Source organism: Ovis canadensis, chromosome 15 (genome assembly GCF_042477335.2).
Source record: "Ovis canadensis isolate MfBH-ARS-UI-01 breed Bighorn chromosome 15, ARS-UI_OviCan_v2, whole genome shotgun sequence".
Classification (NCBI taxonomy): domain Eukaryota; kingdom Metazoa; phylum Chordata; class Mammalia; order Artiodactyla; family Bovidae; genus Ovis; species Ovis canadensis.
This window is the reverse complement of record NC_091259.1, coordinates 15,510,958-15,535,347: the sequence shown is the minus strand read 5'-3', so window position 1 is coordinate 15,535,347 and position 24,390 is coordinate 15,510,958. Positions and strand designations below refer to the sequence as shown.

Here is a 24,390-nt window from a genome sequence, read left to right as displayed (position 1 = left end):
AGTCCTTAGAAGTTATGAGCTCAGGGAAATGGAAGTCACTTCCCAATTCCTCCTTTCTGGTCCACACCCTTTTCTGGTGATTAAAGGCCAAGCCCACTGGTAACTGAGTTGCCACAGCCCATTAGGCTAGTCAAAGCATGAATACCTGTTTCCCACTCTAGTTTTCCATTTCCTCCTTGTTTGGGGATTTTCTTTTCTTTCTCACAGGTTCAGCAGTTCACTTTCTAATAGCGTTATATGTGTTATACATTTTCCAGCATGGGTGTTCATAAAGGAAAGGAATACAGGTAATTATTATACCATGTTACCAGGCATAGAAGTCACATCATGCTATGCCATATGTTTCTTAAGTAAATATACATCATAATTTAACATTCTCCTTCAACCCAATGGTATAAGCCCAATCAAAATCCCAGAAGGCTATTTTATAGATTTTAACACAATGATTCTAAAGTTTATATGGAGAGGCAAATAACTCATCATAGGCAATACAATATTTAGTTGGTGGATTGACATTACTTGGCTTCAACACTTACAACAAAAATACAATAATCAAGACATTGTGAAAGAACAGACAAATATATCAGTTGAACAGAATAGAAAGCCTAAAAATAGAACCATATAAATACAGTCAAGTTATCTCTAATAAAAGAGAAATAGGGAGGAGGTGGTCCTACGATGGTAGAGGAATAGGATGGGAAGACCACTTTCTCCCCAACAAATTCATCAAAAATTCATGTGAATGCTGAGCAACTTCCACAGAACAACTTCTGAATGCTGGCAGATGACACCAGGCACCCAGAAAGGCAGCCCATTTGCTTCGAAAGGAAGTAGGACAAAATATAAAGGACAGAAAGAGAAACAAAAGAGTTAGGAACAGAGACCTATCCTGGGGAGGGAGTCGTGAAGTAGAACTTTCCAAGCACCAGGAAACCCTCTCACAGGGAGGTCTTTGAGGAGTTTTGGAATCTCAGAGGGCAACATAACTGGGAGGGAAAAAAATAAAAATAAAAAAAACTAAAACCCACAGAATACACGCCTAACCGTAACTACCAGTGGAGAAGTAGCCCAGATGCTTGTGGCCACCACCAGCCAGCAAGGGCTGGACAGGGAGGTGCAGGTTGCATGCTTAAGGCCTGAATGCCCTGACGACAATCTGAGGGAGCTAACATGAGACAGCAACCCAAACTGTGTGATAGCCAGGGAGAGAGAAAAGAAAAAAGGGAGAGAGAACTCAGCAGGAAAAGCTCTAACCAAGGCGCAGCCTGGCCTGCTCACAGAACAAAGGATTGAGCGACACCAAAGGAGAGCTAGCCAGCTGCACACTGGCCTTCCCCTTCTAGAGGTAGAGAGGCAGGAGGGTGGCAGCCAAAGCCAGAAGGTGAGGGGCAGTCTCAGCCCCAGAGACGCATCCTCCATCAAACTGTTAGCATGCTCCCAGTTGCTAACCAAGTCTTCCTGGGATAGTGGACGATTGACATCTGCCAGGAGAGTTACAGCCAGAGATCAGCCCTCCAGAGGAGACACACTGAACACCTGGGACTGGGAAGGTAACTAAGATGCACCACCCACCTAGGATAGTGTGTTTGCCAAGCACCTGGTCACCTGAGCTGCTCATGCCTGGAAAGGGCACAAAATGCATGTCCAACCAAGTCTGTGCCCTTACAGAGTATTTGAGAACCTGAACCTGAGTAGCTTAGACCTGGGAAGTACACGAAATGCAGAGCCCACTTTGGACAGTGCCCCTGCAGAGCACCCTGGGCCTGAGCAGTATAGATTGGGAAAGCACAGACGCTATGAGTGGGGCAAACCCAGTGTGGTCCATACCCTTTGAGCACTCCCCACACATGCCAGCAATATTTGTTTACAGTGTTCCTCCCTTCCCCCAGCACAACTGAACAAGTGAGCCTAAATAAGTGACCACCTTCACTGCCTTGTGTAAGGGTGGATATCAGACACTGAAGGGACTTGCAAACAGAGGAAGTCAAAATAAACAAAGAAGAGGGAACCACTTTGGAAGTGACAGGTGCAACAGATTAAAACCCTGCAGTTAACACCGACTAAGCATTGGAGGGGGCCTATAGACTGGCACCCTACTCCAATACTCTTGCCTGGAAAATCCCATGGATGGAGGAGCCTGGTAGGCTGCAGTCCATGGGGTCGCTAAGAGTTGGACACGACTGAGTAACTTCACTTTTCAGTTTCATGCATTGGAGAAGGAAATGGCAACCCACTCCAGTGTTCTTGCCTGGAGAATCCCAGGGATGGGGGAGCCTGGTGGGCTGCCATCTATGGGGTCCCACAGAGTCGGACACGACTGAAGCGACTTAGCAGCAGCAGCAGCAGCATAGACCTTGAGAACAAGTACAAGCTGGAACAAGGAACTATCTGAAACTGAACTGACCCCCACTACCCACAACAGCTCCAGATAAATTCCTAGATATATTTTTACTATTATCATTTTTAATTTTTTATTAAGTTCTTTATTACTCCTTTAATTTTCATTTTTATAACCTTTTAACTTACAAAAAAAGATGAAAACCTATTTTTAAAGCAAATTTATGTACATATGTTTTATAGTTTTTGTGATTGATTTTGTTTTGTATTTTTAATATTTATTTATGTGAGTCTAACCTCTACTCTAGATTTTTAACCTTTGCATTTAGGTATTTGTTATTAATTTTGTATCTTTAAGAATCTAATCTTCACTATCCATTTTCACTTAGGGGTGTGATTACTGGCTTTATTGTTCTCTCCCCTTTTGATTCTCCCTTTTCTCCCCCAGGTCACCTCTATTTCCCTCCACCTTCTCTTCTCTACTTAACTCTGTGAATCTCTCTGGGTATTCCAGGCTGTGGAGAACACTTAGGGAACTGATTACTGGCTAGACTGGTCTCTCCCCTTTTGACTCCCCATCTTCTCCTCCTGGTCACTTCTATCTCCCTCCTCCCTCTTCTCTTCTCCATGTAACTCTGTGAACCTCTCTGGGTGTCCCTCACTGTGGAGAATGTCTTCACCATTAACCTAGATGTTTTATCATCTGTGCTGGATGGATGGAGAAGTCTTGAGACTACTGTAAGAATAAGGCTGAAAGCCAGAGGCAGAAGGCTTAACTCCAAAACTTGAAAACACCAGAAAACTCCTGACTCCAGAGAACATTAACTGACAAGAGCTCATCCAAAAGCCTCCATCCTACACTGAAACCAAGCTTCAACCAAGAACCAACAAGTTCCAGAGCAAGACATAGCACACTGGCACACTGATTCTCCAGCACAGCAGGAACACAGCCCTGAGCATTAAAATACAGGCTGCCTAAAGTCACACCAAACCCACAGATACCCCAAAACTTCATACAGGACACTTCATTGCATTCCAGAGAGAAGAGATCCAGCTCCACCCACCAGAACACTAACGTGAGCTTCCCTAACCAGGAAACCTTGGCAAACCACTAGTCTAATCCCACCCACAGGGAGCAACCTCCACAATAAAGAGGAACCACAAACTTCCAGCCTACAGAGAGGCCACCCCAAACACAGTAGTCTAAAAAAATGAAAAGGCAGGGAAATATTCAGCAGGTAAAGGACCATGATAAATGCCCACCAAACCAAACAAAAGAGGAAGAGATAGGTAGTTTACCTGAAAAAGAATTCAGAATAATAATGGTAAAGATGATCCAAAACCTTGAGAACAAAATGGAGTTACAGATAAATAGACTAGAGACAAGGATTCAGAAGATGCAAAAAATGTTTAACAAGGACCTAGAAGAACTAAAAGAGTCAATTGATAATGAATAATGCAATAACTGAGATCAAAAGCACTCTGAGGGAGCCAACAGTAGAATAACTGAGGCAGAAGATAGGATAAGTGAGGTAGAAGATAGAATGGTGGAAATAAATGAAGCACAGAGGAAAAAAGAAAAAGAATTAAAAGAAATGAGGACAACCTCAGAGACCTTTGGGACAATGTTAAACACCCCAACGTTCAAATCATAGGAGTCCCAGAGGAAGAAGACAAAAAGAAAGACCATGAGAAAATACTTGAGGAGATAATAGTTGAAACCTTCCCTAAAATGGGGAAGGAAATAGCCATCCAAGATCAAGAAACCCAGAGAGTCCCAAACAGGATAAACCCAAGGCAAAACACATATTAATCAAATTAACAAGGATCAAACACAAAGAGCAAATATTAAAAACAGCAAGGGAAAAGCAACAAATAACACACAAGGGGATTCCCACAAGGATAACAGCTGATCTTTCAATAGAAATTCTTCAGGCCAGAAGGGAATGGCCAGGCACACTTAATGTGATGAAAGAGAAAAATCTACAACCAAGATTATTATTCCTAGTAAGTATCTCATTCAAATATGAAGGAGAAATCAAAAGCTTTATAGACAAGCAAAAGCTGAGAGAATTCAGCACCATCAAACCAGCTCTTCAACAAATGCTAAAGGATCTTCTCTAGACAGGAAACACAGAAAAGGCTTATAAACTTGAACCAAAAACAACAAAGTAAGTGGCAATGGGATCATACTTATTAATAATTACCTTAAAAGTAAATGGGTTGAATGCTCGAACCAAAAGACAAAGACTGACTGAATGGATAGAAAAATAAGACCCTTATATATGCTGTCTACAAGAGACCCACCTCAAAACAAGGGACACATACAGGCTAAAAGTGAAGGGCTGGAAAAAGATATTTCATGCAAATGGGGAACAAAAGAAAGCAGAAGTAGCAATACTCATATCAGATAAAATAGACTTTGAAACAAACACCATGAAAAGAGACAAAGAAGGACACTACATAATGATCAAAGGATCAATCCAAGAAGAAGAGACAACAGTTATAAATATATATGCACCCAACATAGAAGCACTGCAATATGTAAGGCAAATGCTAACAAGTATGAAAAGGGAAATTAACAATAACATAATTACAGTGGGAGACTTTAATACCCCACTCACACCATCAACCAAACAGAAAATTAGCAAGGAAACACAAACTTTAAATGATACAATGGACCAGTTAGACCTAATTGATATCTAGGACATTTCACCCCCAAAACAATGAATTTCACTTTTTTCTCAAGTACACATGGAATATTCTCCAGGATAGATCACATCCTGGGCCATAAATCTAGCCTTGGTAAGTTCAAAACAATTGAAATCAGCCCAAGCATCTTTTCTGATCACAATGCAATAAGATTAGATATCAACTGCATGAAAAAAAAAAACACGATTAAAAATACAAACATACAGAGGCTAAATAACATGCTTATAAATAACCAACAATCATAGAGCAAATCAAAAAAGAAATAAAAATATGCATAGAAACAAATGAAAATGCAAACACAATAATCCAAACCCTATGGGATTCAATAAAAGCAACGTTAAGAGGAAGGTTCATAGGAATACAGGCTTACCTCAGGAAACAAGAGAAAAATCAATGAAATAACCTAACTTTACTCCTAAAGCAAGGAACAAATGAAGAACCCCAGGGTTAGTAGAAGGAAATAAATCATAAAAATTAGGGCAGAAATAAATGAAAGAGAAACAAAGGAGACAATAGCAAAAATCAACAAAACTAACAGCTGGTTCTTTGAGGAGATAAATAAAATACACAAATCATTAGCCAGACTAATCAAGAAAAAAAGGGAGAAGAATCAAATCAACAAAATTAGAAATGTAATTGGAGAAATCACAACAGACAACACAGAATACAAAGGATCACAAAAGACTATTATCAGCAACTATATGCCAATAAAATGGACAACTTGGTAGAAATGGACGAATTCTTAGATAAGTATAATCTTACAAAACGGAACCAGGAAGACATAGAAAATATTAACAGACCCATCAGAAGCACAGAAATCAAAACTGTAATAAAAAATCTTCCAACAAACAAAAGCACAGGATCAGATGGCTTCATGGGTGAATTCTACCAAAAATTTAGAGAAGAGCTAACAACTATCCTCAAACTGTTCCATAAAATTGCAGATAAAGGTAAACTGCCAAAATCATTCTATGTGGCCACCATCACCCTAATACCAAAACCAGACAAAGAAGCCACAAAAAAAGAAAACAAAGGCCAGTATCACTGATGCACATACATGCAAAAATCCTCAACAAAATTCTAGCAAACAGAATCCAACAACATATTAAACAGATTATACATCATGACCAAGTGGGCTTTATCTCAGAGATGCAAAGATTCTTCAATATTTGTAAACCAATCAATGTGATATACCACATTAACAAATAGAAAGATAAAAATTATATGATTATCTCAATAGATACCGAGAAAGCCTGTGACAAAATTCAATATCCATTTATGATAAAAACCCTCCAGAAAGCAGGCATAGAAGGAATGTACATTAACATAATAAAAGCCATATATGATAAACCCAGAGCAAACTTTATCCTCAATGGTGAAAAACTAAAAGCATTTCCCCTAAAGTCAAGAATAATACAAGGGTGCCCACTCTCACCACTACTATTCAACATAGTTTCAGAAGTTTTCGCCATAGCAATCAGAAAAGAAAAAGAAATATAAGGAATCCAGATTGGAAAGGAAGAAGTAAAACTCACTGTTTGCAGATGACATGATCCTCTACTTAGAAAACCCTAAAGACACCACTAGAAAATTACTAGAGCTAATCAGTGAATATAGCAAAGTTTCAGGATATAAAATTAATACACAGAAATCCCTTGTATTCCTATACACTAACAATGAGAAAACAGAAAGAGAAATTAAGGAAACAATCCCATTCACCATTGTAATGAAAATAATAAAACATTTAGGAATAAATCTACTTAAAGAAACAAAAGATCTATATATAGAAAACTATAAAACACTGATGAAAGAAATCAAAGATGACACAAATAGATGGAGAAATATACCATGTTAATGGATCAGAAAAATTATCAATATAGTGAAAATGAGTATACTATCCAAAGCAATCTAAAGATTCAATGAAATCCCTATCAAGCTACCAACAGTATTTTTCAGAGAACTAGAACAAATAAGTTCACAATTTGTAAGGAAAAAAAAAAAACTCAAATAGCCAAAGCAACCTTGAGAAAAAGAATGGAACTGGAGGAATCAACCTGCCTGACTTCAGACTGTACTTCAGATAGAAAGCTACAGTCATCAAGAGAGCATGGTACTGGCAAGAGACAGAAACATAGATCAATGGAACAAAACAGAAAGCCCAGAGACAAATCCATGCACCTATGGACACCTTATCTTTGACAAAGGAGGCAAGAATATACAGTGGATTAAAGACAATCTCTTTAACAAGTGGCGGTGGGAAAACTGGTCAACCACTTGTAAAAGAATGAAACTAGAACACTTTCTAACACCATACACAAAAATAAATTCAAAATGAATTAAAGATCTAAACATAAGACCAGGAATTATAAAACTCCTAGAGGATAGCATAGGCAAAACACTCTCTGACATAAACCACAGCAGGAGCCTCTCTGACCCACCTCCCAGAATATTGGAAATAGAAGCAAAAATAAACAAATGGGACCTAATTAAACTTAAAAGCTTTTGCACAATGAAGGAAACTATAAGCAAAGTGAAGAGACAGCCTTTAGAATGGGAGAAAATAATAGCAAATGAAGCAACTGACAAAGAATTAATCTCAAAAATATACAAGCAGCTCATGCAGCTCAATACCTGAAAACTAAATGACCCAATCAAAAAATGGGCCAAAGAACTAAATAAACATTTCTCCAAAGAAGACATACAGATGGTAACAAACACATGAAAAGATGCTCAACATCACTCATTATCAGAGAAATGCAAATCAAAACCACAAGGAGGTACCATCAAACACCAGTCAGAATGGCTGCTATCAAAAAATCTACAAACAATAAATGCTGGAGAGGATGCACAGAAAAGGGAACCCTCTTACTCTGTTGGTGGGAGTGCAAACGAGTACTGCCACTATGGAGAACAGTGTGGCGATTCCTTAAAAAAACTGGAAATAGAACTGCCATACAGTCCAGCAATCCCACTTCTGGGCATATACACCAAGGAAACCAAAATTGAAAGAGACATGAGTACCCCAATGTTCATCGCAGCACTGTTTATAATAGCCAGGACATGGAAGCAACCTAGATGCCCATCAGCAGATGAATGGATAAGAAAGCTGTGGTACATATACACAATGGAATATTACTCAGCTATTAAAAAGAATGCATCTGAATCATTTGTAAAGAGGTGGATAAAATTGGAGCCTAATATACAGGGTGAAGTAAGCCAGAAAGAAAATCACCAATACAGTATACTAACGCATATATATGGAATTTAGCTAGGTGGTAATGATGACCCTGTATGCGAGACAGCAAAAGAGACACAGATGTATAGAACAGTCTTTTGGACTCTGTGGAAGAGAGTGGGGGTGGGATGGTTTGGGAGAATGGCATTGAAACATGTATATTACCATATGTGAAATAGATCACCAGTCCAGGTTTGATGCATGAGACAGGGTCCTGGGGGCTGGTGCACTGGGATGACCCTGAGGGATGGGATGGGGAGGCAAGTGGGAGGGAGGGTTCAGGATGGGGAACACATGTACACCCATGGCTGACTCATGTTAATGTATGGCAAAAACCCCTACAGTATTATAGACTAATTAGCCCCCAATTAAAATAAATAAATCAATTCAAAAAATAATAGAGAAATGGTACTACAGTAGAAAAAAGACACTCTTCACAAATAGTACTAGAACAACCCTGGACATCATATGCAAAAAAATCAATCTTGACACAGACATTACACCCTTCACAAATCTACTCAAAATGGATCAGAGAACTAAACATAAAATTCAAAACTATAAAACTACTATAAGATAACCTAGGAGAAAATCCACATGACCTTGAGTTTGATGACATTTTTCAGATATAATACCAGACTCATAATCCATGAAAGAAAGAATTGAGAAACCATATTTCATTAAAAATGAATTTGTCTACCATGCAAAAGATACTACCAAAAGAACAAAAAGACAGAATGGGAGAAAATATTTGCAGAATACCTATTGGATAAAGGTCTCATCCAAAAAACAAACAAAAACAATCCACAAAAAATCTTTTTAAAACTCAACAGAAAAAAAAAATTAAAAATTGGGCCAAAAACTATAATAAACATATCACCAAGGAAGATATATATGTCAAATAAGCATATGAAAATATACTTCACATAATATGTCATCAGGGAAATTTAAGTCAAAACAACAATGAGCTAGCACTACATGCCTGTTAGAATGGAGAAAATCTGAAGCACTAGAAACACAAATGCTGGCAAGGACATGGAATAAGAAAAACTCTAGATTATTGCCAGTGGGAATATAAAATGATACAGCCACTTTGGAAGACAGTTTGGTGGTTTCTTTTAAAACTAAACATACTCTTACCATACAACCAAGCCACTGCACTCCTTGGTATTTGCCGTGCTGCTGTTGTTTAATTGCTAAGTCATGTCCAAGTCTTTTGCGACCCCTTGGACTGAAGCCTGCCAGACTCCCTAAGCCATTTCCATCTCCAGGGGATCTTTCTGATCCAGGGATCGAACCCACAACTTCTGCTTTGGTAGGCAAGTTCTATACCACTGGGCCACCAGGAAAGCCTGGTATTTGCCCTGAGGAGTTGAAAACTGATGTTCACACAAATACTTGCAGACAAATCTTTAGCAGCTTTATTCATAACTGCCAAAACCTGGAAGCAACCAAGGTGTCCTTCAGTAGATCAATGAATAAATAAACTGTGGTATATTCAGACAATGGAATGTTATTCAGCACTAAAAAGAAATGAGCCTTTCACATGGAGGAAGCTTCAATGCATATTGCTAAGGGAAAAAGCTAATCTGAAAAGGCTTCCTACTGTATGATTCCAACTATATGACATTCTGGAAAAGGCAGAACTGTGGGGACAATATAAATATTAGTGGTTGACAGGAGTTTGGGATGAGGAAGGGATGAACAGAAGATCACAGAGGATTTGGGGAGGCAGTGAAAATACTCTGTATGAAACTCTAACCATGGATACATGTCATCATACATTTGTCCAGATCCACTCAATGGTACAAAACCAAGAGTGAGCCCTAATGTAAACTATGGATTTTTGGTGATTAGGATGCGTTGACGTAGATTCATCAGTTGCAACAAACACTACTCTGATGGAGAATTTTGATAATAAGAGAAGCTATGCATGTGCAATCCCAGGAGGTACATGGGAAATCTCTGTACTATCCTCTCAATTTTGCTATAAACCTAAAATTGCTCTTAAAAATAAGCTTTCACAAATTTGAATGTTCATCATTTCTGCTTTAGAAGTCATACCACGGAGAACGATGCTACCACATCAGTTTTCATTTTTAAACTATGACACCAACTCCATTCAACTTCAGAAAGAAATATGCTATTCTTAAAAATACTTCATTTCTGTTCCATTTCCTCTGTGGTCTGCTTATGATGTGCTCAGATGCTCAGTTGTGTCTGACTTTTTGTGACGCCATGGATTGCAGCCTGCAAGGCTCCTCTATCCATGGGATTCTACTGGCAAGAATACTGGAGTGGGTTGCCATTTCCTCCTCCAGGGGATCTTCCCAACCGAGAGATGGAACCCATGTCTCTTATGTCTCCTGCATTGGCAGGTGAATTCTTTACCACTAGGACCACCTGGGAAGACTGCTTATGAGGGTGTCTTTCTAATTCTAAAGACTTCTCCACCATCCCCAGCATCTGTCAGATGGGTCAATTAACTAGTTGTCCAGGCATAACTCATTAATATATAATATATAACTTGTTAAATGCATGCTAACTGATAGAATGTCCCTTTCTTCTACTACACTAAAAACTCCACTAGTGCTACAGCCAGTTAGGTCTGTCCTGTTTTACTTTTCAACCAGCACCTAGTATAGTCCCCAGCATACAGCAGGTGCTCTACAAACATTTGGTTAATTAATGCAAAAAAAATCTAGCTGAGCATAGAGCATGTTATGCTAAATGAAATAAGCCAGACAGAGACAAATACCACAGATATCATTACATGTGGAATTTAAAAAATAAGTTGAATTTATAGAAACACAGAACAGAGAAGTGGTTACCAGGGGCTGCAGGGTGGGGGGGAATAGGGAGAGATTGGTAAAAGGATACAAACCTTCAGGTATAAGGTGAATAAGGTCTGAGGATCTAATGTGTAACACTGTGACTACAATTGATAACATCATATAACATTATATAACTGAAATTTGCCAAGAGAGTAGAACTTAAATGTCTTTGCCAAAAAGAAAGGCAAATACCTGAGGTATGTTAAAAAATTTGATGGGGAGGAATTCTTTCACCATGAACCTGTAATATCAAATAATTACAGGGTATACTTTAAATATCTCACAATTTTATTTGTCATTTATACCTTAATTAATAGAAAAATGAGGCATAATGTAATATAATTAAAAATCCATCAACATCTAACCTTGTATCTTCTAAACACTATGTTTCAACTATATTAACAATATTTCCCAACCCTATTCCATCAAATGTATTCATTACAAATGCTGTCACAGTATAAAATATGCAAACGATAAAAGCTTGGCATCATTTGTTATGACTCGTTCATTTAGCAAACAATTACACACTGAATGTTTAGTATTCCTAGCATTGAGCGAATCACAGTGCATACTGAGGTAAGCCAGTGAGAAATTATCTTTTCCTTCTTAATACAAGGCCTGCATTTATAGGACTAGCAGGTCATTATGACTTCTCCTTGAAAGGCATTAAGGCAATTTCTAACCACTTCCTGGTTCACTCCAAGTATTAGTAAAGGAATGCAATGGGCTATTCAAGCAACTATTTTTTGGCTAATATTTTCTTTCTTTTTTCTTTTCAGCTTAAGAGGTCATTTCTCTCCTCTGCATACTCCTGTTTCCTGAGGGATGTCTTTTTTCTCTGCTTCTTCTCTTTTTTGTTTCATACCAAGAGAAATCCAGTTTTCCTGAGTAACTTCTCCATACACATTATGGTCTCCCACTTCTAACTTGGAGGAGGGGTGGGGAAACTGGCTCTTGGCTCCTGAATGTGTCTTTTCACTGCAGCCCTAAATGTGGGCTTAGTATTATCCATCCACTTACATTATACACTTTCAATCACCCTTGATATTGCATTCTCCATTAGGATTCCCTTCTACCTTCTTAGATGTTTTCTCACCTGGCTCATATTTTTCCTTCCAACCTGCTATTGTTTCTTTGGGAAGCTGAAACTTAATTTCCTATTATGAGAAAGTGTAGTGGTGGAAGGCATAGATTCTGGGGTCAAACATCTTGGATTTGAGTCCTATTCCACTGCTTCTTGTGATTTAAGGCAATTTACAAAGGCAGTTTCCTCATTTATTAACTGAAAGTGATGATAATGTCTACACTATATGGCTTAAAAGGATCAAGGCCAATACATTAAAATAGTCAAAGGCACATAGAAAGCACTCCTGAAGGCCATTATCATCATTATCTTTGGTAGTTAATATTCATATTGTTGACTATGACATTCAATTTCTGGACATACTGGCATCCACACATAGTTCTACCTTGAAGTTGTTCATCACACAGCCCTATTTTACTCTAAGATTTCAAACTGGGTATTTCTCCTCAATTACAAATATTCTTCTACTCATCTTTCTCACTCTTGAAAACTCAAAGAACCTTCTATTTTCTTGCCTTAAATGACTGATTCAAGCAAACACTGGCAATCAAACTTCTTAACCTTTAACTCTAATAATTTCCTAATATGGATCTTCAAGTCTTAGTCTAATCTTAATCTCATCAGTTTTCCTTGAATATATACACTTTACAAGCTCTTCTCAATGTCCAGAGATCACTAACATTACTTGTCATTTAACAGCCAAATGATTTATCAACTTTTATCTTGAGCTCCTCTTCGTAAACAATGTTGAATAAAGGTACTTCATTTCAATTACTCAAAATTAAAATAGAACCATGCCAACAGTAGTGGTCCAACAAATGCTTTGTCATTGCAAATTTGGAAGACATCTTTTATGTTTAGGATGCTATTCTGATAATAATGATGTGAAAACATTTCTATTTTAATTAGAGTATTCTTGGTCCTATATGCACTTTTGAAGCAACTTTCAAGAATTAAGTAGCATTTGTCATATGCCTACTTTTGCATACCATCTCTGATTTATAAGCATTGCAATGAAAGAAAATCTAACCTATGTTGACTAACAATCAGCTACCAACTAACTGTATGCTCTTTAGAAACTTAGATGTGTGTCTTTAGGACTTGTGTATCTGTAGAAAAGGAGAGTTGGGCTAGAATAAACTGGCTTTTGGGGGACTCCAACAGGGTCATTCACTTAAGAATTAGACTAATAAAAAAAGAATTAGACTAATAAAACTGTAAGTATAAAGAAAATCACATTAATGCAGAGGGGAATGTTCAGGAAAGCAGGATCAAAGTCAGATGGGAACAGTAACTTCAATTATCCACTGGAGAATCAACTCTTCCACATACACAAAGGGCTTCAAACAGTAACTATGAGTAAATGACATCAGTGGAAAGTTAAGACTACCCTCAGTTGTCCCATTTTCTCACATGGCCTCTTGCCACAGCACCTCCACTAATTTAAAATGCAATTAAAGCCCCCTGAAGTTTAATACATATGCTCAACATCAGTTAAATACATCCATCCTTCGTGAGAAACAATCATATTCTAAAAATGCACAAGAGCAATTACATTTTTTGAAGCATTAATTTCAGTAGGAGGGGTACATATACCATTAATAGATGAGAATCATTTTCACTAAAAGGGCATAGTAGTTATGAAGAATTATATCTTAGCAATCTATAGGGATAGTGAATTTTTTTGTTAAACATCTTTTGGGTTAATATTCTTTTAGGGTAAATGTGTATTAAATATACATGTCAACTCCTTTGAATGCTCCCTTAAGATAAAAATTCCCCACTTTCTCCTTTCCTACTTATATGTAGAGAACTTCTGAAATCAGAAAACTCACAAACAGGAAGCAAAAATTAGACATTCAAATCTTTGGTTCCTTGTCTAGGTGTGATCTCAGAACTCCAGAGACAACCATAAACTCATGTCCACTTGTTATAAAATACACTTATTGCTAGAATTCAAGTGTGAAATGATGTCTAAGTGTATTTCTAGCTTCAAATATAAATGTGCTTCACGGCTTAGAATTTAGTGTAGATAGAAAGGATGAAATTAAAACATATATTTTATAAAAGTTCAAATATGAAATACATTATGCAAATCAATCTAAAATCATTATGTAAATAAGTAATTTAGATGATTTTAAAAATATGAAAGCCTTAGTTAAAGCAAAATATTTCTACAGAGATTAAATTACTGTGGAGTCCAAATTTTTCTTTTGCTTTAAATTGTTTGCACTAAACAAAAAGGGAACTTGAAACATTTTTTTTATACTTACCATTATATAATTATTATATAAACATCATGCATAGGGAAAGGACATAATTATGAAGAAAACTTGTAACTGTATCACATTTATGTACATATATAATTTTGATGACTTCTACCATTTTACTTTTGGAAGAAAATTTTAATTTAGTGTTATCTATAATATATGTGATAGAAATATAAAAATTCAATCAGAACAAACTTGTTTCTCTAAAGTTAATGAACAATGTTAGCATGTTCCAAGATTCATATGCTTTGTCTAATATTAAAAGTGTTAGTCAAATACTATGCAATTAAAATATCCATCCACATTCAATACAGATTATTATAAATAAAAATATGTTAAAATATCATCATATATTTTTAGTTATACGGAAATACCATAATTTCTTAGAAGAAGGAAGGGCTAATTAAGATCTGTAAAATATTAGATGGTGTCCATTTACAATCAAACCAACAAGAAAGGAGCCTACCTTCCATTGCCCTTTTAAAGAAGACCTTACAGCTTCCACAGGTGAGGACACCATAATGACAGCCTGATGCTTCATCCCCACAGATTAAACAAATCTTCTGAGGTAATGACTCAAAGCTGTACTGTGGGCTCTGGCTGGCTTCTGAATCGGGCCTTGAAATGCAAAACAAAGTACTCAATTTATTTTTAGGTGCACCACTATCTAATACTAAAGTTTCCTTAACCCAGAATAGATAGAGTGAAAAGAATTTTTAAAATTACAGCCATATATAAATACAGATCTGAAAAACATAGCAAACTGAACTTGATATACTACCTGTTACTGGATTCATCAGACTTGCAAGTTATTAGGCTCTCATCAGGAGTACCAACAAAAGTAATAAATAATTAATATTTAATTTTATGTTCAGTAAAAAAATTTTCCTGCAAAACTCATTACAGAGAATCAATTTAGTCTTCTGACAAATGTTATAACCTTGTTGCACGGTGGGAAACAATAAACGTTGTTTTGCTCTAAAAGTACAATCGTTCTAAAAAGTCATCTCTGTAATTAAACAAGTACCCGTATTTGTCTTTTTAAAGCATTGTTCAATATATTGAAGCTGTTTTGACTATTCACAATACAAGATTCCAAATCCAGAGCACTTTTTTTTCTTTAAAATTCCATAACTCTCTCGTATGTAAATTAAAACGTTTTTCAAAACTTGTATGCTAAAAGCGGTAGCGAACTTGAAACAATACTAGCCTACAGTGCACTGCAGTGATAGATGTTTAAAGCCATACTGTAAACATATTACACATAAATTAATTTCAATCTAGAGATTCGGGTGAAAATGAAGCGCTAAGTGTCCAGACCCCTAAGATGGTTCTGCTTTGGGTTCTGACCGGACACCCAGCGCCACCCCGCCCGGGAGAACGATGCGTTACCATCTCCTCTCCGGAATGCCCGTTCTCGGTAACTGTCCTTCTAGGAAGAAAAGCATTTTATAAAACCCCGGACTCGCCGCACCCTTTCGGCTCCGCGGGGCTACGGCGGACCCAGAGTGACGCTGCACTTTTAGAACTCGCGGCTGGTTCGCCTTGGGACTGCACAGATCTGAAAAGTTTAGAAACATATTGTCGGAGAGGCCCACTCCAGAAACAGCATAATCTGGGCCCCCGCGGTGCCCCCCGCCCCCGCAAAAAATAAATGAGAAGAGGTGAGGAAAAGGAAGCCAAGCTGCGCTGCCCCCCGCCCGGGCCAGCCACCCCTGGCGGTCACTCCGGGGAGCCGGGCGCGGGGGGCCGGGGGCGGCCGGACCGGTCCTCGCGCGCCGCGCCGGGCCCTCACCTCAGGTAGTTGAGATAGGGCTGGTAGACCTGCGGCAGGCCCTCCTTGAGCACCGCGGCCTGGTAGCCGAGCTGGGGGAGCCCGTTGAGGCCGAGCGGCGGGTAGAGTGCAGGGGCAGCCCCGGCGGCGGCAGCGGACGAGGTGGACGGCAGGTCCCGCGGCAGGAAGCAGGCGCCCGCGGCCGGAGCCTTGCAGGGCGGCGGCGCGAACGGGCCCGCCTGGGGCGGCGCGCCCTCCGCCTTGTACAGGACGCACTCCAGGGCGGACCCCGACGCGGCCGCGGACGAGCCTGGGGCCCCCGTGGCGGCCGCGGGCACCGCCACCTCCCCCAGCCTGGACGGCGGCGCCAGCGGGAAGTCGGCGAAGACGGCGGGGCTGGCCCCCGCCAGCAGGTACGGCCGCGGGGAGCGCGCGGCGGCCTCGGCGCCCCCCTCCTCCTCCTCCTTGATCTTCAGGGCGGGCGGCTGCGGGTCCCCGTAGAGCGAGAACGCGTCGTCCTTGGGCTCGGCTTCGGGCTGGTACGCGCAGTCGGGGAAGTCGCCAGGCGCGCCCGGGGCGGCCGAGGCGGAGGGCGAGCCCCGCGGCGGGGCGAAGGCGCCGGCGGGCCCGCTGTCATAGCTGTCGCCCTCCAGCAGCTGCCGGGTGCGGGCGGCCAGGAAGGCCGAGTTGAGCGGCAGGATGGGCACGTGGATGAAGTCCATCACCGCGGTGGCCACCGGGGCGCGCCCGGGCGCGGCGGGCGCGTCATGCTCCGTCGGGGCGGCCCTGGGCGCCGAGAAGCGGGCATCTTCTTTGGGCACCGGGGCGACGCCTCCCGCGGCGGTCCCAGGAGCGCTGATCGCGTCTCCTCCCGCGGGCCGGGCTTTGCCCTTCAGGGGCGGCCCCGAGGAGCCCTCGGGATCCGAGTCGTCCTCCTCCAGCTCCACCACCGCGGGCTGCGGAGACGGCCTCGGCGCGGGCGCGGGCCAGGGGTGGCTCGAGGCCGTCGGGGCCAGCAGCTGCCGGCACGGCGCCAGGCCCCGGGGCAGCACCTTCTGGCCGGCGGCCACCCCGGGGGTGTCGCCAGCCTTGCTCTCCGGGCGGCTCATGAGTGTAGGCAGGACCCCCTGGGCGGCGGGCGCAGCCCGGGCGTCTTGGGCAAGCTCAGGGCCAAAGAGGCACCAAGGGCTGGGGGCCTCGCAGACGGCGGGGCTGGCGGGGCTCTGCTCAGGGCCTGGGGGCGCCAGCAGGGTGTCCAGGACGCTGTCCAGCAATCCGCCGTCCTTCTCTGGGGGTCTCACAGCAGCGCCCTCTGCGGCTTCCCCTCTGGAATACGCCCCCTCCACGCCTGCCAGCGACTCTGGGTCGAGCGTCTTCCCGTCCAGGTCCTGAGCCTGGCAGGGCTGAGGGAAGATCAGCCCGTCCAGGGAGAGGGGGAGGCCCGAGGCTGTGGGGGTCGGGCCCGAGGCCTCGCCCGCCTGGAAGGAGCCCGCGTCTGGGCGTCCCCGCAGAGGGGCTCCGACTTGGGTAGGCGAGGGCGCTGTGCCTGCCACGTGGGCAGCGCGGGGACCCTTCGCCTTCAGCTCAGTCATGACGCCCTGGGCTCCCCTTTTCTCCTCCCCTGTCTCTGGGGAGGGGGGATAGCGGGAGGACCAGGGGGCGCCAGGAGGCTCGGGGCCGCGGGAGGAGAGAACCCGAGTTGAATTTGGCTGGAGCGGACGGCGGAGAGGGGGGTGAACTCTCCACCTCCTGGGTGGGAAGGGGGCGGCCCTGAAGGGCCTCCGCCCTCGCCCCGGGTCCGCAGGTGGTGGGGTGGTGGGGTGGTGGTGGGCGGCAGTCACTCTGTCCCTGAGGCAGGTGGGGAGAACAGGCGATGCCGGTTGTGGGGATCCCTTGGAGCTCTCCAGGGGCGTTCCCCGTCTTCCGTCTGCGGACAGGCGACGCAGAGTACTCACAAACCGCGGGGCCCACCCCAGGGGCGGCGGCTTCGCAAACACTGGACAGCAGCTGTGGCTCTTGACTTTTCCGCCCGCTCCAGCGCCGGGATGCTCCCGGTCCTGGGCTGCGGTCCCCGTCCCTTCCCCCGGACACCCCGGGGATGCATCGGCCTCTCAGCGCAGCCCATCCTCAGGAGGAGCGCCGTCTCTGCCGGCTCCTGGTCGCTCGCCACGAGCATCTCCGTGGTGCTCACATCTCCTGGCAGTCTGCGAGCACAGACAGCCGGGAGCTGCGGGGTCCACTGCGATGCCACGTGAAGCGAAGCCGTGCGGAGCACGCTGCTCGCGCCGTGGACCCTCGCACCCTCAGGTACTACGAGGCTTCACTAGCAGACCCGCCCCCCAGCTTTCCCAGCACCCCGCCTCCCCGGCGGGAGGCCCCGCCTACAGCCCCGCCCCGCTCCGCGGAGGGACCAGATCTGAAATTCCAAGTGCCAGCCCTAATTAACAGGTACTGTGGGATGAGCTGCATAAGCACATTCGATTTTGTACTGCCAACTCAGTACCACTACCAGTCTAACTGTAAAAGTGAATGGATTGTATCAGAAGCTGAATTCTCAGCATTTCAGATTTGTAAAGATTTTACACAGAGAACAATATTTAGCTATGTGTATTTTTTTTAGAATAAATATATCGAGGATGATTTTAAATAACATGAGAGAGATTTTTCTCTCTTATGACTTCCATAAAAGTGAGTGCTTTCAAATGTCTCTCGCTGCAACCAACATGCCCTCTAGTCCTCTTGAACCGTCCTCAGTGTGGCAGAGAAATTTGGGAGCAGGAGATAGCTGAGAACACTAATTTACCTGTACAAGAAGTTTGGATGTTGTATGTTTACACTTTGATTTGTCCTAAGGAGTGCGTTCCATTTTTTAATAAATAGCCCTTTAAGGAAAGTTTCCTTTAGCTTCAGTTTCCATCCTGTGCTACATCATAAACTCCTCAATAGAGATGTTGAATACTACTTTTTCTCCCCTCAGCATTCTTATTCTTAAAAATAATCTTTGAATTTTTAAAGCAAATCACCTCTTCCTGAAGATGTAGAGAGAAGGGGAGTAGTGCAATGCATTTGAGATACAGGGTTATAAGCTAATAAATAGTCTCTGTGCTGAACCCAAGACCGCTAGGTATTCTGACATCTCTTAAAGATACCTTGTTCAAAAGTGAATTAATAATTTGGAAAATTCCTCGAGTTCTATCTGTGATGATGACCCACTGGTTTTCTCAGCTTGGTATAGAGTATACAGTGGAAGACTCCTGGGTGGGCAGAGCTGATGGAGGTAAGGAGCCTGGATCCCTGAACACTTGGGGAGTGTCTACATGAGAGAGAAATAAATTTTATCATATTAGGTCACTGGGAATCAATCGTTTGGGCCATTAGCTTACTCTGATTGACTAGTTTTAAATATGAAGGAGTTAGGCAGGCAGAGGAGGGCTGAAGAGAACTCCAGGAAGCAGATATAATATGTTCACAGGACATCAAATAGGAAGACACAATATGGGAATTGCAAGGAGGCCATTATGTATAGAGCATGGGGTAAATTGGGGAATGGAAGAGGATAAGGCCAGAGAAGTAAACTAATTTATTATTATTAATACTGTTGTTCCTGTTTTTAGCTTTCCTTTTTCCAGTTTATTTTAAACTCTTTAATGTACTTTATTGGCCATAATTCTCATACCATATGGTTCACCTGTCTTAAAGTGTACAATTCAGTGGTTCTAAGATTATGCACAGTTGTGGATCACCACTATCACCACTATTAATTTTAGAACATTTACATCATCCCTAAAAGAAACTCCATATTCATTAGCAGTCACTCCTCTTTTTCCCTTAAAACTTTTTCAACAGTCCACTGAATCTACTTTCCTTCTCTGCATTTGCCTATCCGGGACATTTCATATAAATAGAATCATACCATATGTGGTCTTTTACACTGGCTTCTTTCACATAGTATGTGAAAGAAGGTTTCAAGGTTCAGTCACATGGTAGCATGTATCAGCACTTCACTCTTTTTTATTGCCAAGTAATATTTCATTCTATGAATATACTTTGATTTACTATACTATGATTTGTGAATATGCTATGATTCTGATTATCTATTTAGAAGTTGTTGGACATTTGGGCTGTTTCTGCTTGGAGGCTATTATGAATAAGGCTACTATTAACATTCATGTATGAGTTTTCATGTGAACATGTATTTTCATTTCTCTGGGTTATATACCAAGGATTAGAATTGCTAGGTAATATAGTAACTCTAGGTTTAACCTTTTGAACAATTGCAGACTGCTTTCCAAAGTGACTAGACATATTATATTTCCACTGACAGTGTATAAAGGTTCCAATTTCTTCACTTTCTTGGAAATGCTTGCTACTATCTTTTATTATAGCTCTCATAGTGTGTGAGATGAAGAGGTATCTCACTGTGGTTTTGATTTACACTTGCCTGATGGTTAATGCCATAGAATCTGTAGATTTTTTAGAATCTGGATAGTACTGCCAGGTAGTCTTCTAAGACCTTTACATTTGTTAACTTTTTTAACCTTTCAACAGTTCCACAAAGTAGGTACTGTTATTGGCATTAACATAGTTGAGAAAACTGAAGCTCTCAGTTTCCCAATATTATAAAGATAATAAGTAGCATAGCTATATTTGGCCCCAGGTGGTCAAATGCCAGTGTGATTTTTAAATAGCAGATGGCTCAGAATTGGGGTTCCAGGTTGCTATAGCCATAATGTTGGCACAAAGTCTCATTTTAAATGACACACTATATTTGGCTTAATTTTGATTGACTATAAAAATTCCCTCAAACCAGACATGTCTGACTAAGATATTTCCACGAGATTGAAATTCCTGAAGTAAGAAAACAATAATAAAAATTCTCAACATGTCCTAAATCACCATTAGGTCATGAAATTTGATGCTGTGTGATTAGCATTGTGGACAAAAGAATTCCTAAATATATTAATCTTTAAGTGAAATAAGCTCACTATTTAAATACACTAGTTAAAAGTAGGACTACCAAATGATCAAGCAGTTCTGCTACTGGGTATTTATTTAAAAAATAAACACAAACACTAATTAGAAAAGATATATATACCTGTATGTTCACTGCAACACTATTTACAGTAGCCAATATATGGAAGCAATCTAAGTGCTCATTAATAGATGTGATATAGATGTGATAAAGAAGATGTGATATATATTTAAAATATAATAGAATATCACTCAACTGTAGAAGAGAATGGATTCTTGCCATCTGCAACAACAAGGATGATCTGTGAGGGCATTATGTTACCTGAAATAAGTCAGACAAAGAAAGACAAATAGTGTATGATTTCACTTATATGTGTGGAACCTAGAAAACTAAAAAGCAAACATAACAAAATAGAAACAGAGTTATAGATACAGAGGTCAAACAGGTGGTTGCTAGAGGGAGGGGGATATTAGGGGTGGGGTGTGAAAGAAATAGATGAGGGAGATTAGGTGAAAGAAACTACCAGTTGCAAAATAAATGAATCAGGGATATGAAATGCACAGTGTGGGGCATATAGTCACTAATATATAATATCTTTGTATGGTGACATATCACAACTAGACTTATCATGATGGTCACTTTGAAATGTATGGAAATATTGAATCACCATGTTGTGTAACAGGAATTAACATAGTGTTGTAAGTCAATTATACTTTTAAAACAAACAAACTCATATAAAAAGAGATCAGATTTGTGGGTACCAGAGTCAAGGGGAGGGGTTTAATTGAAAAATGCAGTAAAAAGGTACAAACTCCCAGTTATAAATAACCACTAAATGTACAATGTGATAAGTTTAATAAACAGTGCTCATGTTATATATGAAAGTTGTTAAGAGAGTAAATCCTAAGAGTTCTCATCACAGGGAAAATTTTTATTTCTTTAATATTATATCTATAAGATGATGGATATTTGCTGAACTTACTGTGATAATTATTTCATGATGGCTGTAACTCAAAGCATTATACTGTACACCTTAAACTTAATATAGTCCTGTATGTCAATTATATCTGAATAAAACTGGAAGAAAAAAGCTCAATGGTTAAATTCAGGTGTGATGGGGCTAACTCAAAATATTACTGCAGACTATTTTTTTTAAATACAATTAGTTAGTTCAAGTCTGGAAGTTTTAAAATTGTTTAAGCAAGAAAAAGCCTTATTAAAATAAAATTGTCATATAATAAGCTATTATATTTAAAGTGTACATTTTGTTAAGCTTTACCATAAGTATATACCTTTGAAGCCATCACCACAGAAAAAGATGATAATTATACTGTCTTCCTCTAGAAGTTTCCTCATACCACTTTTTAATCCCTTCCTTTTTTCTATCCCCTTCAATCTCTGTCACTCTTCATGAATCTCTAGCCAACCACTAATCTGCTTTTTGTCGCTATACATTAGTTTAAAAAATTTTATAATTGATTTATTAAATGTATTAAATTATATCCACATAGTTTTTTTCAGGACTATTTTACCTGATTTAATTTTTTAATTGACAGGCTTTTTAGAATAGCTTTACATGTACAGAGAAATTAAACAGATCATACAGAGTTTCCCTACATCCTCTGTGTAGTTTTTCTTATTGCCATATTAATATGGTATATTTGTTACTTAATGAACTGATATTGCTATTAGGCTGGTGGAGAAGTCATTGTGATTTTGCATTGTTGAACTTTGCCATTTGATATTGCACTACATTCTTAAATGTGGTTATATTCTGCATCATTTTAATGTGGTACATTTCTCGCTTTTTGTTTTTTTGCTAATGACTTATTGCTTGCTATTTATGTCATGTTTATTTTAGACTAGGGAAATAATGTTAGGCTTCCCTTGTGGCTCAGCTGGTAAAGAATCCACCTGCAATACAGGAGTCCTAGGTTCGATCCCTGGGTTGGGAAGATCCCCTGGAGAAGGGAAAGGCTACCCAGTCCAGTATTCTGGCCTGGAGAATTCCAAGGGGGTCACAAAGAGTCAGACATGACTAAGCGACTTTCACTATCCCTAATGTTAGACAAAAAGCAAATTCGAGCAGTTTACTTATTCAAGTTCAAAATGGGTCATAAAGCAGCAAAGACAACTTATAACATCAACAGCACATCAGCCAGGAACTGCTAATGAATGTACAGTGCAGTGGTGGTTCAGGAAGATTTGCAAAGGAGACAGAGCCTTGAAGAAGGGGGGCACAGTGACCAGTCATCGGAAGTTGACAGTGACCAATGAGAGGATCATTGACACCGAGCCTCTTTTAGTTACACAGGAAATTGCCAGACTTTCCATGGTCATTTGGCATTTGAAACAAATTGGAAAGGTGAAAAGCCCGATGCGTGGGTACCTCATGAACTGACTGCAAATTAAAAAAAAATCATTTTGAAGTGTCTGTTGACTTCTCTTATTCTACATTACAACAAACCATCTCTCCATATCAAACAGTCAGGGACTACTGTTGGACTGAGCTCAGTGGTTGGACTGAGAAAAAGCTCCAAAGCACTTCCCAAAGGCAAACTTGCACCAAAAGAGTCCTGATCACTGTTTGGTGGTCTGCTGCCAGTCTGGTACAGTACAGCTTTCTGAATCCCAGCAGAACCGTTACCTCTGAGGAGTATGCTCAGCTCATCGATGAAGTGCACCAAAAGCTGCAGCGCCTGAGGCTGGTGTTGGTCAACAGAAGGGGCCCAATTTGGGTTTCCTTGGTGGCTCAGCAGTAAACAACCTGCGTGCAATGCAGGAGCCCTGGGTTTGATCCCTGGGTTGGGAAGATCCCCTGGAGGGGAGCATGGCAACCCACTCCAGTATTCTTGCCTGGACAGAGGAGCCTGGTGGGCTACATCCATGGGGTCACAAAGAGACCAACTGAGCGACTAAGGACAGCACAGCACAGCACAAGGAGTTTTGCCTCATCCACCATATTCACCTGACCTCTTGCTAACTGACTACCCCTTCTTCAAGCATCTCAATAACTTTTTGCAGGGAAAATGCTTCCCAAGAGTGCTATGAATCCCAAAGCGAGGATTTTTCTGCTACAGGAATAAGCAGGCTTTTATTTCTCGTTGGCAAAAATGTGTTGAGCATAATGGTTCCTATCTTGATTAATAAAGGTGTTATAATGATTTAAAATTCA

The 24,390-nt window shown here is 41.0% G+C and overlaps 1 protein-coding gene across 3 annotated transcripts in view; it reads right to left on the bottom strand.

The window, feature by feature from the left end:
• Window positions 1-18,552, bottom strand: part of PGR (progesterone receptor) — a 116,739-nt gene extending 98,187 nt beyond the window's left edge. The window contains exons 1-2 of one of the 3 annotated variants that reach the window (XR_011445943.1): window positions 16,265-17,899; window positions 14,936-15,087 (exon numbers count right to left, since the gene is read on the bottom strand). Coding sequence is in view for 2 of the 3 variants with exons in the window: in XM_069554815.1 (XP_069410916.1) it covers window positions 14,936-15,087; window positions 16,265-17,835 (1,723 nt within the window). In the remaining variant the exon portion in view is untranslated. Of the gene's footprint in view, window positions 1-14,935; window positions 15,088-16,264 lie in introns of all 3 variants that reach the window. The other 2 variants (XM_069554815.1, XM_069554816.1) reach the window with 2 other exon arrangements.
• Window positions 18,553-24,390: the final 5,838 nt, after the last annotated feature.